General features: G+C 43.0%; 1 protein-coding gene across 2 annotated transcripts in view; it reads right to left on the reverse strand.

The window, feature by feature from the left end:
* Positions 1-14,023, reverse strand: part of tegt (testis enhanced gene transcript (BAX inhibitor 1)) — a 22,632-nt gene extending 8,609 nt beyond the window's left edge. The window contains exons 1-5 of one of the 2 annotated variants that reach the window (XM_056239422.1): positions 13,885-14,023; positions 12,425-12,511; positions 12,134-12,242; positions 4,602-4,719; positions 4,452-4,500 (exon numbers count right to left, since the gene is read on the reverse strand). In XM_056239422.1, the coding sequence (XP_056095397.1) occupies positions 4,452-4,500; positions 4,602-4,719; positions 12,134-12,242; positions 12,425-12,480 (332 nt within the window). In that variant the 5' untranslated portion in view covers positions 12,481-12,511; positions 13,885-14,023. The remainder of the gene's footprint in view (positions 1-4,451; positions 4,501-4,601; positions 4,720-12,133; positions 12,243-12,424; positions 12,512-13,884) is intronic. The other variant, XM_056239423.1, reaches the window with a different exon arrangement.
* Between the last annotated feature and the right edge of the window lie 977 nt (positions 14,024-15,000).

A 15,000-nucleotide genomic window follows, 5' to 3' on the forward strand; every position in this document is an offset into this window, starting at 1 on the left:
TGTCACAATATATCGCAACACAAAAATGCAACAATATGTATTATGGATAGTTCACCCAAAATAAAAATTACTGTGTGAGGAAAAATGTAAGTTTTCAGAGTTTTAGTGCCAGTACTACACTACATATATATATATGTTGAATATAATGTATAATAATGCAGTGGGGGATATGTGTGTGTCCTGATAATGCCAGATGTCGGATGTTACCAGTAAAAGTGGCCGACATTATTAGGACACTTTTAATGTTGCTGGATTTTTTTCACATAGCAGAAAAAAAGACTTAAAATACTCTGTCATTTATGGTCATTCAGACTTAAGAAATATGAATAAACTGTTAAATGTCTACTTTTTTATGTGTCCACTTACAATCTAAACAAAACATTGTGCTTTTATAAAATAAAGAAAATAAACAGGGTGTGCTTTCTGCCTCTCCGTCTCCATGAACTTTCTCTGGAGCACGTCTCGAAACTTAAAACTCAGCGGATACTATTCCAGTATATCTTTATAATCATTTCAAATGAATTATTTTTAAATATATGCATTTATAGTGTGTGTATATAAACAAATATATATATATATATATATATATATATATATATTATAATGACATTATAATTATACATGTACATTAATATGTTTTAAATAGAATTACGATTACTGAGGCCTATGTAGCGGGGCATTCAGTTACTTCAGAAAGGACAGAAATAAGATGTCAGTGTATTTCATTAGACTTTAAAGCTGCTGTGTGCAGTGTTTCCTCTGTGTCGCCATCTCTGTTCGAAATCTGCAATTGCAGTCATTTGCGAAATTATCAACTTTACGTGAGTTGTAGTTTGACACGGCACAGCGCGGATGAACACAATGAGGAGAGTGTGTGTGTCAGTCGCCGCCGGTGTGGATACTGGCATTCAGAATCACAGATTATTCTTTTTGGAAGTATGACCAACATAATTTTCACCGGAAACTGTCCTCTGAACAAGTAACATCGACTTTTGTTCTGGTTCTGACATTGCAGTAAATCGCGCTGATTAAATCTAAAAATCGCTTATCATGCAAAACCGTGCAAATTATACTTTGTTTTCAACTTGTTAATGTTAACAATGTCAGCATTGCGTGACTAGATGTAATGTCCTTCCGATATTATCCTTGTTTTCGCATGAGCCGGTTGCAGTCTCTCTTTTTTTCTGTAGCCGCTCCGAAGTCCGAACGAAGTCTTCTGCGTGTTACAGCGGGTGAGTCTGTAGTTGTCACTGATGATTGTCGTTTATACCTTTCTGGATCCGCCATAAAATTGATAAGTTTAATTATATCAAGTGCTGTGAGAAAAGGCTATAAATCTCCACCTCCAGCATCCTCACACGCAATATAGCCTACTAGCCGAGACTCCTTTATGTGTGCAGATGTGTGTGTACAGATGTGTGTGTGTACAGATGTGTGTGTGTGTACAGATGTGTGTGTGTACAGATGTGTGTGTGTACAGATGTGTGTGTGTGTACAGATGTGTGTGTGTACAGATGTGTGTGTGTACAGATGTGTGTGTGTACAGATGTGACGTAATGACGCAAAGACATGCTCGAATCTCCCGGGGAAATCCACCAGTACCACTGGAATTAAAAACATTATTACAAGCTAACCGCTTTGAATCGAGCTACGGCAAGCAGAGAGTTTTGAACACTGGCTGGTTATGTATTTTCTCAGATATGTATTTTGGATAATTTTTAACCCAAAAAAAGCTACGGACTGCAGCTTTAACTTTGCCAGCTATAAAAAAAAAATCTAGCATTTCCTCACGTTTTACCACTGATTTTTAGTGACAGTTGATATTAGGGGTGGGGGAAAAAATCGATTCTTAGATGCATCGCGATGCGGACGTGGACAATTCTGAATCGATTCACAAATGTCAAAAATTGATTCAGATAATCGATAATCGCTTTAGCATCGAATCGCAGCCCTCTGAATCGTAATCGAATCGTGAGTTGCCTAGAGATTTCCACCCCTAGTTGATATGCATGGGCCGCTGGCGATGACAGTTCCCCCCTGCCCTGCCACGCCCCCTCCCCCCTGCCCTGCCACGCCACACCCACTCCCCCCTGCCCTGCCACGCCCACTCCCCCCTGCCCTGCCACGCCACACCCCCTCCCCCCTGCCCTGCCACGCCACACCCACTCCCCCCTGCCCTGCCACGCCCACTCCCCCCTGCCCTGCCACGCCACACCCACTCCCCCCTGCCCTGCCACGCCACACCCACTCCCCCCTGCCCTGCCACGCCACGCCCACTCCCACTCCCCCCTGCCCTGCCACGCCCACTACCCCCTGCCCTGCCACGCCACACCCCCTCCCCCCTGCCCTGCCACGCCACACCCACTCCCCCCTGCCCTGCCACGCCACACCCACTCCCCCCTGCCCTGCCACGCCACGCCCACTCCCCCCTGCCCTGCCACGCCCACTCCCCCCTGCCCTGCCACGCCACACCCCCTCCCCCCTGCCCTGCCACGCCACACCCACTCCCCCCTGCCCTGCCACGCCCACTCCCCCCTGCCCTGCCACGCCACACCCACTCCCCCCTGCCCTGCCACGCCACACCCACTCCCCCCTGCCCTGCCACGCCACGCCCACTCCCCCCTGCCCTGCCACGCCCACTACCCCCTGCCCTGCCACGCCACGCCCACTCCCCCCTGCCCTGCCACGCCACACCCACTCCCCCCTGCCCTGCCACGCCACGCCCCGCCCACTCCCCCCTGCCCTGCCACGCCACGCCCACTCCCCCCTGCCCTGCCACGCCACACCCACTCCCCCCTGCCCTGCCCACTCCCCCCTGCCACGCCACACCCCCTCCCCCCGCCCTGCCCACTCCCCCCTGCCACGCCACACCCCCTCCCCCCGCCCTGCCCACTCCCCCCTGCCACGCCACACCCCCTCCCCCCGCCCTGCCCACTCCCCCCTGCCACGCCACACCCCCTCCCCCCGCCCTGCCCACTCCCCCCTGCCACGCCACACCCCCTCCCCCCGCCCTGCCCACTCCCCCCTGCCACGCCACACCCCCTCCCCCCGCCCTGCCCACTCCCCCCTGCCACGCCACACCCCCTCCCCCCGCCCTGCCCACTCCCCCCTGCCACGCCACACCCCCTCCCCCCGCCCTGCCCACTCCCCCCTGCCACGCCACACCCCCTCCCCCCGCCCTGCCCACTCCCCCCTGCCACGCCACACCCCCTCCCCCCGCCCTGCCCACTCCCCCCTGCCACGCCACACCCCCTCCCCCCGCCCTGCCCACTCCCCCCTGCCACGCCACACCCCCTCCCCCCTGCCGTCATAACTGTGAAATGCTATTTTCAGGCATTTCAACACATAATTGTGGAGATCAGGGATATTGATTTCAGATTAAACTGTTGGATTTTGAAATACAAACAGGAACGATTTTAAAACAGTGTACAAAACAAGTCACGAAATGGCGGCATCTGCGTTTGTATGAAACGAGAGAGCGAGTCTGCGATACTGGATGGCATAATTAAATCAACATGACATCATGACTTTGCGTAAACATACACGCCACTTTCAAGTCAAGTGGCGTGTTATCTATACGCATTTTGAGCTATCCGCGTGTACGTCCACGCCGAAATCTTTTGCGTGTATGTCTACGCCGTTAAATGTCCGAGTGAAACGAAGCAAAATCTATATCTACATCTGTGGTGCGATATTTGTTTTCCTAGGATGGTAGGGGAAGACTCATAAATGGTATTAACCCCAGTGACGGGTAGGTTTAGGGACGGGGTTGGGGTAGGTCATATATTGATATATACAGTAATGTAACGTTAAGTCAAAGGCGTTGATAAACACGCTGAAAAGCGATTATGCGTGTTGATAGCACGCCAAAAATGGAAATACGAATTGGCGTGTCATTCATACGCCATTTCATGAGATCAGTCTGATTAAATAACTGTACACAAAATATCGATTCGACTGAGTTTTAATACTTTATTAGCTCAGCAAACACAAAACGCCCAGAAAGAATAACGGTTCCTGGCGAGTGTTAAGCGCTTCAGTGACCCGGATGAGCCTGTGCTTCTGTGTTCTGTTGTTATCTGGGAATATCACACCGCTGCATGGCGCTATTGACCAATCAGAATCAAGTATTCCACAGAGCCGTGTAATAAACAACATTAAAACCTGGATTTTCACCACAGGGGGACTTTCAGTGTTACTCCAACATGGCATGTGGACATAATGGTGTGTGTATTTGATAATTTAAGCTCAATAAATCTCAAAAGTGAACAGAATGCAGGATCTCTTGAGAGGCGCCTTTCTGTCCGCGCTTCAGGTGTGTGTGTGTGTGTGTGCAAACGATACATCACAATCTCTAGCAATAGACACGTTACACTTCACAAGTAATTGGGCGAATGCTAATATTTGTAAGAACAGTCATTAGAAAGTAACCCTGTGATCAGGAACATTACCTCGGGTCGATGCTGATGACGTAGTCCATGAGCGGCCCGAGTCCGAGACCTGTTTAACACACACAGTGACGTGTTATGGTATTATATGACGTTACAGTGAGTGTGTTGAACACATGATCTAGGGAATGAGCAGAGGTTTGATCAGCTGACCTGTGAAGAAAGCGAAAGCGGCCAGAATGGCCAACCTCTTCTTCTCCGTCTGAGGACTGTGAGGAGTCATGGCCAGCCAACCCATCATGGCCAGGGACCCCAGCATAGTGATCCCACCCTGAAACACAACATCAGGTGTGTGTGTGTGAGTGTGTGTGTGATCCCACCCTGAAACACAACATCAGGTGTGTGTGTGTGTGAGTGTGTGTGTGATCCCACCCTGAAACACAACATCAGGTGTGTGTGTGTGAGTGTGTGTGTGATCCCACCCTGAAACACAACATCAGGTGTGTGTGTGTGTGAGTGTGTGTGTGATCCCACCCTGAAACACAACATCAGGTGTGTGTGTGTGTGTGTGAGTGTGTGTGTGATCCCACCCTGAAACACAACATCAGGTGTGTGTGTGTGAGTGTGTGTGTGATCCCACCCTGAAACACAACATCAGGTGTGTGTGTGTGAGTGTGTGTGTGATCCCACCCTGAAACACAACATCAGGTGTGTGTGTGTGTGAGTGTGTGTGTGATCCCACCCTGAAACACAACATCAGGTGTGTGTGAGCGAGTGTGTGTGTGATCCCACCCTGAAACACAACATCAGGTGTGTGTGTGTGTGAGTGAGTGTGTGTGTGTGAGTGAGTGTGTGTGTGAGCGAGTGTGTGTGTGTGTGTGATCCCACCCTGAAACACAACATCAGGTGTGTGTGAGCGAGTGTGTGTGTGATCCCACCCTGAAACACAACATCAGGTGTGTGTGTGTGAGTGAGTGTGTGTGTGTGAGTGAGTGTGTGTGTGAGCGAGTGTGTGTGTGTGTGTGATCCCACCCTGAAACACAACATCAGGTGTGTGTGAGCGAGTGTGTGTGTGATCCCACCCTGAAACACAACATCAGGTGTGTGTGAGCGAGTGTGTGTGTGATCCCACCCTGAAACACAACATCAGGTGTGTGTGAGCGAGTGTGTGTGTGATCCCACCCTGAAACACAACATCAGGTGTGTGTGTGTGTGTGAGTGAGTGTGTGTGAGTGAGTGTGTGTGTGAGCGAGTGTGTGTGTGTGTGTGTGATCCCACCCTGAAACACAACATCAGGTGTGTGTGAGCGAGTGTGTGTGTGATCCCACCCTGAAACACAACATCAGGTGTGTGTGTGTGAGTGAGTGTGTGTGTGTGAGTGAGTGTGTGTGTGAGTGAGTGTGTGTGTGTGTGTGTGATCCCACCCTGAAACACAACATCAGGTGTGTGTGAGCGAGTGTGTGTGTGATCCAACCCTGAAACACAACATCAGGTGTGTGTGTGTGAGTGAGTGTGTGTGTGTGAGTGAGTGTGTGTGTGTGAGTGAGTGTGTGTGTGTGTGTGTGATCCCACCCTGAAACACAACATCAGGTTAGGGGTGGGCGATATGGCAAAAATATCATATCACGATTTTTTTCAGGAAAATCACGATTAACGATTTTATCACAATTCTTTTTCATGTTGGTTTTACTATTTTGCAAGTGACTGAGCATTACAGCCAAACTAATGTCCCTATTTAAAAAAAAAGCCTTATAGGTAACAAAAGAAAAAAGAATGGCAGACATTTAGGCCAAAGTGGCGCAGATAAAAATCTTTATCATTATTTTCTTTGTTATTAAGAATTAGGAACAAAGATACACATTAAGCATACACAACTTAATATACAAATGAAATAAACAGTGCTTTATTTTTTCAGCTACAGAAGGGGTATTTAACAGTAGGATTGAAGAAAGTAATTAGGCTAAATGAACAAATACGAAAATAAAACACAACATAGACTTCACTGTATAAATTATACATTGATTATTATTAAAGCTACTACTAAAGTTCTCAGTCAAGAGCAGTGAGTGATTTCCTCTGTGTTTTGTTGTTTTATTAACATTAAAGGGATAGTTCTCCCAAACATTTTAATTGTCATCATTTACCCTCTCAAGTTGTTTTAAACCCGAATAAGTTTCTTTCTTCTGTTGAAAATAATTGTTTGGTAACTTTAGATTGGTAACAGATTTTCTGTTGAAAATAAAAGTTATTTGGAAGAATGTGGCTAACCAAACAGTTGCTGTACTCCAGTGACTTCCATAGTATATGTTTTCATATTTCACACGTCAGAACAGCGCATCAGCACGTGAATTACATGTTTAACCAGCGAGGCTTTAACCCTTTAGGCGCCAGAGGTTTTTTCCTAAAACGTTCGATTTTGACATCTTAATTTCAAAAGGCTATATCTTAAAAGTGATAAAAGATAGAGACTTTCTGTAAATTAGAGAAATATTAAGGATGACCCAAAGTTTATGTAGGGATTACATTTTCCCATCTAATTTGCATATTATGACGTCATATGGTGGTGGCAATCTTGGATTATAGAATTTTCATGAAAAGTCACGTTTAAATGATAAAATGCAGCACTTCTTTCCCCCAAAAATGTCCATCACCTTCTGTATGCTATATTGCACAATACTGAATGCTCAGGTATATAGTAAGTAGTAAACAAACTGTGTAAATCATTACTAATAAATGGTAGAAACAAACCGAATGCATGTAGTGATTGGCCTTTTGCTGTAGAGATTTTCCATTTACTAAATACAGTAGGCACTCTGATTCCATGTATGGGGCAAATATATTTTATTCATATGACATACAAACACAAGTAGACAAGACCTGTTTAGTTCAAACACTCACTCGCACAGATCATGAGTGAGATGATACGAGCAGCGCGGCCAGATCTGCCTCGCACGAGCGCGCCGAGTGTGCACAGCTCGGACTGCTGTCATTGTCATTGCGACTCCCCACCCTGCCTCCACGTTGTCTCCTAACTGTCCTATGAATACTTCGACCTCGTCTAACATACCCAGTGGTATTAGACAAAGTCTCCACCACAATACTGTCGTTGCGATTGCGGAGAGGATCTGATAAAACGGCTCACTCGTCTCGCACACTAGCTCCGCTTTTGATGAGTAGCCTCTCGCTGCAGCCTGCGGTGGACATCCAACCCGGCCCACGTCCAAGTGTGACGTCAGAAGCCACGCCCATGCCCAAATTGGACACATTCTCATTAACATTTAAAAACAGGAAGAAGCATCGAGAAGAGAAGACTAGAAGACGAAGGTAACTGCGAAACAAAATGCACAAAACACACTTGCGGTTTTAGTATAAACACTGTTCAACATAATACGAATGAGTTGTATAAGAATGAGATGTTACCTGTTGAAAGCAGCTCTTATTAATAGTTTGTAATGAGGTCAGTGCGGTTGATCACTTGACTAGCATTGTCAAAATATCGATGTAATTCGAATCAATAAGGTTTGATGATGTTGTTTTAGAGCTATGAATTATCTTCAACTTACATATTTGGTCATTTAACTCCCCTGTAATGTCTCAACTGAGTTGTGTGTTACATTTGGCTGAGTGAATTTCGTATCAGTAACTACGTTAGATTCTCAACTGAGAATTTTGTTTTGTATACTATTACTATTATACTATACTAACTGCATTATTATATCACCAATTTCATGTTGTTATTTGGATTAAGGGTAAATATGAAAAAATATATTATTTCAGTGCTTATGTGTGACGTTACATCCTGTAAATCTTATTCTGCTTGTAAAGAATATGAGATTTGATTGTCACTCTGTCAGTTGTAAATACTCCATATTGAAAAAGTTTGAAGTTGTTCAGTCATTGCTATGCAAAGAAGTTATACATGTTTAGATAATGTAATGTGGTGATAAACTGTTGTAATATGAATAAGTTTTATTATTGATTCATAGTAAATACAGTGACAGCAAGCCAGCCATCACATCAGTAGTCTTTCCTAACTATATTATACTTCTTTTCAGGAGTACTACAATTTTGAAAGCAAGTGATTGTTTGCCATGTCGGTAAGTACAAATAAACTTTGGTTTGTATCCTAATCAAGTTAGCGTACTGTTAACTGTCGGGCCAAAGGTTTGTCTGAATTGGAATTAACAACTTAACGATAGCTAGGTTAAAACGTTTTGGTCTGATCACTTATCACTTACAAACCTAACTTATCACTTCAAAGTAACTTGGTTGAGCAACCGAATCATTTCACTACATCTTACTTGATAACTCTGTGTATGTGCCAAATTATCTATCTATTCTAGATTAATGGAAAGATCACATAATTATTGTCATTGTCATGTTTTACAGCATCCTACACATTTTCAGTTCAAGCCTGATGCAGATCAATTCTGCCTGGATGGGTGGTTCGAATGTCCCTGCTGCAGTTTTATGACTAAAGAGAAATTCTCATTTTCTATTCATCCATTGCAGCTCAGAGTAAATTATTAATTATTTTTGCACAATGCCCAGTGCACCCTTTTGTTACTGATATTTCTGTTAACGCAACAGTGACTGTTCTCTGAAAACTATTTCAGTGAAGTGGAAGATTTTAACCGACAAATTGACAAACAATTGAGGAAAGAAGGGAGACCATTCAATTGATGGGTGTTGCTCTTACATTTACACATTTGGAGTTTGGCATTAGACGTCAGTAACATGAATATTCTATTTGACTTTCTCTCTCTACAACTCCAACATTTCATAAGTGTTAAATCAGAAATAGACATTTGTTTAACATGTTCAACTGAAATATCTCTCTCTCTCTCTCTCTCTCTCTCTCTCTCTCTCTCTCTCTCTCTCTCTCTCTCTCTCTCTCTCTCTCTCTCTCTCTCTCTTTCAGAGTTGAAGCCATTCTTGCAGCAACTGGTGGAAAAGGGGATCTTTTTGGTGCTTTTGTTCTAGCACAAATAATTTTGTTCTTTCATATAATATAAATAAATACATGTGTATATATAAATAAATGCATGCTTGAATCATTCTCGAGTTTTGCCTTCTGATATCTGGCCATATCATTTAGTGACTGCATATGCTGATTCCATCGTTATTTTACCTGATAATGAGCAAATTAGTTAAACTTAAGGAGGTTAATCAATATACAGTATAATTCAAGAAACTAAGACTCACTCCACTTTTTCAGTTGTGTTGATATACATTTTTAATTTGTTTTGTGTAAATTTAAAATTTTCAAAATGCCTCTGATACATTTTGAATAAAAAAAACACATTTTATAAAAATACTCCTGAGATTAAATGTCTTTCGAACTATGTATGTACAAACTAAAAAACTAGGGTCCTGTACCCGGGGTCCTAAAGCTGCAGCCTTTCGATTGTGCAGGAATATACTATTGATTTTAAGTAGTATAGTGAATGTGTTGCTCTGAACAACTGTGACATTGGTTATTTTAACAAAAAGTTATCACACTTGCATAGATGGGTCATTTTAGACCCATGTGTGTAAACTTGATGTATTAACACAAAATATTAAATAAAAAATTAATTTGTGACCAAGATATTTTAAACTATGATGATATTTTGATATGTTAAACTCATAAAACCTGTACAGTAGGTGAAGCGAGAGATTCACTGTTTTTTATGTATTAGAATATTGTCCAAAAGTTCATTTATTTCAGTAATTCAACATAGCTGTAAACCATAATCATCAAATTTATAACACATAAAGGCTTGAAATGAGCATGTAATGAGTCTATATTATATATTAGTATCAGCTTTTAGTTGAATTACTGAAATAAATGAACTTTTGCACGATATTCTAATTTTTCGAGTTTCACCATATTGGTTCTTTAAGCTTTACATAAATTCCATTCTGCTGTTTTATTATTTGATTTCAAAGTCATTTGCTATAACAGGCATTAACTAATAAGTGAATTCTTAATTTGGTTGTAAAAATGCAATATTTCTATAACCACATAGAAAGAAATGTAAAAAAAAAGTTTACATTTATTTATTTTTATTTAGAAGGGGTAACTATAAGTGCAGTTTGGATCCCATATAATTAAGAAAGTGACAAAAACTCGTTTTAGTTTAAGTATAGATGCTCCCTTATACGTTTATAATAGCAAAACCATGATTATTGATTACCATTTGTGTAACAGAAATACAAGAGAAATACAAAAATATCGTTTTAAGGTACATTGTTTACTTGTACTACCATGATGTCATTAACTTACAAAACCAGTGAGCAATGCTCACTGTTAAGGGAGTGATTGTGATTTAGACCATTCCAAGCCTGCCAAAGCGTCACAATTTAACTGCATCAATAATCTGTAGCGTCACACCTCTATACAAATAACCTCATCTTTATTATAAACCAATAACTATGATAACAGCTGTAAACATATTTCCGACCTTTCCGACAGGAAGCAGCGCCATTTGCGCATGCGTACAACAAATCGAGTCACGTGCCGTATTTGGACATGGGCGAGGCTTCCGACGTCACACTTGGATGGGCGTGGCTTCTGACGTCACACATGGATGTGGGCCGGGTTGGATATCCACCGCAGGATGCAGCGAGCTGTACTTGCTTTTGATCGCACTGATTCAATGCGCTCTAACTCGAACATTTTGTATAGAAACATGACGTTTTTTTGATTCGGGGATGAAGTATGACATGTCTGCCATCCAGTGGAGGGGAGGTTGAACGAAATTTGACACCCAATTTGACAAAATCGGCCGTTTTATTCAGTGCCGCGTCTTGTCGAGTAAACTCGACCGTGGCGCCTAGAGGGTTAAAGCACATGCAAATAATGAACTTCTGTGAACTGCAGTGTCCCGTTCCTCTGCGTTCACATTTGTTGTATGTTGAGACGGAGCTCGGCGCCAGAACTGCAACTGATAAAATGCACGATACTACGATATTTCTTCAAAAGCAGATCGTGGAGACATTTTAATCGTCCACGATCAAAAACCGTGATATCGCACACCCCTACATCAGGTGTGTGTGTGTGTGTGTGTGTGAGTGAGTGTGTGTGAGAGTGAGTGTGTGTGTGATCCCACCCTGAAACACAACATCAGGTGTGTGTGTGTGAGTGAGTGTGTGTGAGAGTGAGTGTGTGTGTGATCCCACCCTGAAACACAACATCAGGTGTGTGTGTGTGAGTGAGTGTGTGTGAGAGTGAGTGTGTGTGTGATCCCACCCTGAAACACAACATCAGGTGTGTGTGTGTGAGTGAGTGTGTGTGAGAGTGAGTGTGTGTGTGATCCCACCCTGAAACACAACATCAGGTGTGTGTGTGTGAGTGAGTGTGTGTGAGAGTGAGTGTGTGTGTGATCCCACCCTGAAACACAACATCAGGTGTGTGTGTGTGAGTGAGTGTGTGTGAGAGTGAGTGTGTGTGTGATCCCACTCTGAAACACAACATCAGGTGTGTGTGTGTGAGTGAGTGTGTGTGTGATCCCACCCTGAAACACAACATCAGGTGTGTGAGCGAGTGTGTGCGTGATCCCACCCTGAAACACAACATCAGGTGTGTGTGTGTGTGAGTGATCCCACCCTGAAACACAACATCAGGTGTGTGTGAGCGAGTTGTGTGTGATCCCACCCTGAAACATCCATAATAAAAGTGCATCCATCCATCATATGCACTTTTATGATGGGTGCAAGTGAGTGTGAGTGTGTGAGAGAGTGAAGATAAACCCCAGGTGTACCTGAAACATGTGTGTGATGACATAGATGTAGGCGCCGGCGGTGGCCACCAGCATACACACCGCCAGACTGGCATACACACTCTTCAGGTGTTGCTGAGTCGAGTGCGAGCTGCCAGAGAAACACACTTCAGTGAACAGAACACCTTCAGAACATTCACTTATTCATTCACTTACCATAGGACTCTAGTTATTATAGTGTAGATAGAATGTGTAATCAGAAAAGCACATTACATCATGAACATCACACACACACACGTCTAAAAAAGACACTGAGGTGATCAAAACACTTACATTTGAGAGAACTTGAAGAGAGCATCAAAGTTGATGCTGCGATCGAACACGTTCATGTTTCTGTTGTTTCAGTCACAGGAGAACCTGCTGAAAGAGAACACACACAGGAGTGAGCAGGAGTGTGTGAGGAGTGAGCAGGAGTGTGTGTGTGGAGTGTGTGGAGAGAGCAGGAGTGTGTGTGGAGTGTGTGTGGAGTGAGCAGGAGTGTGTGTGGAGTGAGCAGGAGTGTGTGTGGAAGCTAGTGTGTATGAGTGTGTGTACAAGTGAGTGTGTGTAGAAGCAAGCGAGTGTGTGTGAGAGTGTGTACAAGCGAGTGTGTGTAGAAGGAAGCAAGTGTGTGTGTGTGTGTGAGAAAGAGTGTGTACAAGCGAGTGCGTGTGTGTACACGCAAGTGTGTGCAAAAGCAAGCAAGTGTGTGTGTGAGGTTGTATACAAGCGAGTGTGTGAGTGTGTAGGTGTGTGTGTGTGTGTGTGTGTGAAAGAGTGAGTACAAGCGAGTGCGTGTGTGTAGAAGCAAGCGTGTGTGTGAGAGGTTGTATACAAGCGGGCGTGTGAGTGTGTGTGTGAGTGAGTGTGTACAAGCGAGTGTGTGTATGTCGACAAGTCTGAAAAGGATATTTAACATGAGATTAAAACTAAATAAAAAATAATAGCTGAAAAAAAACACTTATTAACAGAAACACTAAAATCAAAACGCAGTGTTGAAGGTCAGAGGTCATGTGACGTCACAGCAGTCAGTTGAGCGGAAACACTGACCAACTCTGATCATTAAAGGCTCACAGGAAATGATGTAATTCTGAAAGTTCACTAAGAAACATCATGTACTTTTTTTGGAGGTGTTTCTACTCTACTAAATGTCAATCACATGATCACTGTGCATTTTAAAACTAAACTGGTTTTCTAAAAGACCTGCGTATTATAGCCTGACCTTTGACCTCATCATCTGACAGCAGCGCAGAATCCTCACATTAGACAGGCTTGAGGGAATAAACTAGAGATTACGTGTGTTGGTCTTTAAAAACCCGTCTACATCAGTGGTTTCCGTCCACACAGAGGAATACCAGAAAGATCAACACCGAACTTCCCCGCGGAGAGTGAAAGTAAAAGCTCAAACTTGCTTCGATGCTAACGAGAGTAACGCTAGTGTTACACGGAACACACACTTCTGTTAGCTACCAACTCCAACACCGACTAGCAGCTAAACCTCACAAACCCAAACCCGCAGTGAAGCCTCCACACGAGCTTCCCTGTAATACACACGCGTTACACACGGATAATCGCGTTGATCGCAGAAGTTTGTCGAGTTGTGTGTGTTTAATCGCGTTCAGTTCTCGGGCTCGACCGTGACGTGTTTCTTCTGGCGGTTTGTTTACGCGTCACGCGCTTCCCGCTCATCTTGTTATTATTTATCGTAAATATGATTTCTCGATATTCTACAAAGGTAAAGTTGATTTAATTACCTTAAGCTGTGAAAGTGTGTGTGTCTCCGTCGGTTGTTCCTGAAGGCCTGTGGATTCGGATCAACGCCTCTCTGTCACGTACAGCGCTTGCAAAACAACGCGACGTCACCAGCGTGATGACGTCACGCGCACGCTGCTCCTCGCTGGCTTTTAATGAATCTCTCTTTGAAGGATAGGAATGAAATCATTAAAGCAGTAAAATGCATAAAAGAATTTTCAGATGTATCAGGGCTAGGAATGAATATGAATAAGTCTGTTCTGTTTCCTCTCAAAGAATGTAGTTTAACTAATTTATGTAGCTAATATTCCAATTGCAAATCAAGTAACATCTGGGAGTTGTTATATATGTAAAGATGAAAATTTGCGTAATGATTTAAACTTCAACCCAATTATTAACAAAACTAGTAAGAGGCTTAATGCATGGCTACAAAGGGATCTATCAATTCTGGGGCGGGTACTTTTGTCAAAAGCGGAAGGAATCTCCAGATCAGTCTATGTTTCGTTATCATTGCATATTCCCTCTAAAGTTACCAAACAATTAGAGATAAAATGCTTTTTGATTTTATTTGGAAAAACAAGCCACATTATTTGAGAAAAGAAATTTTATGCAATCCTAAAGATCATGGTGGTTTAGAGGTGTTGAGTTATGATGCTTTGAACAATGTATTTAAAATAAATTGGCTTATTCAGTATTTAAAAAATAAAGACTGCATTTGGAATTCCTTTCCCGATTATCTATTTAAACAATTGGGCGACCTCTCATTTTTATTGAAGTGTAATTTTTCGATTGAAAAAATACCATTTAAGCTTGCAAAATTTCATAAACAAGCTCTCATGGCATGGACACTGGCCTACAAACATAATTTTCCACCTAGGAGATATTATATTTGGAACAACAAAGACATCCTTTACAAAAATAAATCTTTTTTTTTACTACTGGTTTGAAAATAATATTATATTTGTTAGCCAGCTTTTGAATAATGATGGAAATGTATTAACATATAGAGAATTTTTGAATAAATTTAAAGTTAGACCTAAAGACTTTGCAGTTGTAATGGATGCGATTCCCTGGAAAGTATTGATCCTTCTTAAAAATACATCACAAGAGGAAGATTT

The sequence above is a fragment of the Rhinichthys klamathensis genome, unplaced genomic scaffold, assembly GCF_029890125.1.
Source record: "Rhinichthys klamathensis goyatoka isolate OS25496 unplaced genomic scaffold, OSU_Roscu_1.1 h1tg000562l_1, whole genome shotgun sequence".
Lineage (NCBI taxonomy): Eukaryota > Metazoa > Chordata > Actinopteri > Cypriniformes > Leuciscidae > Rhinichthys > Rhinichthys klamathensis.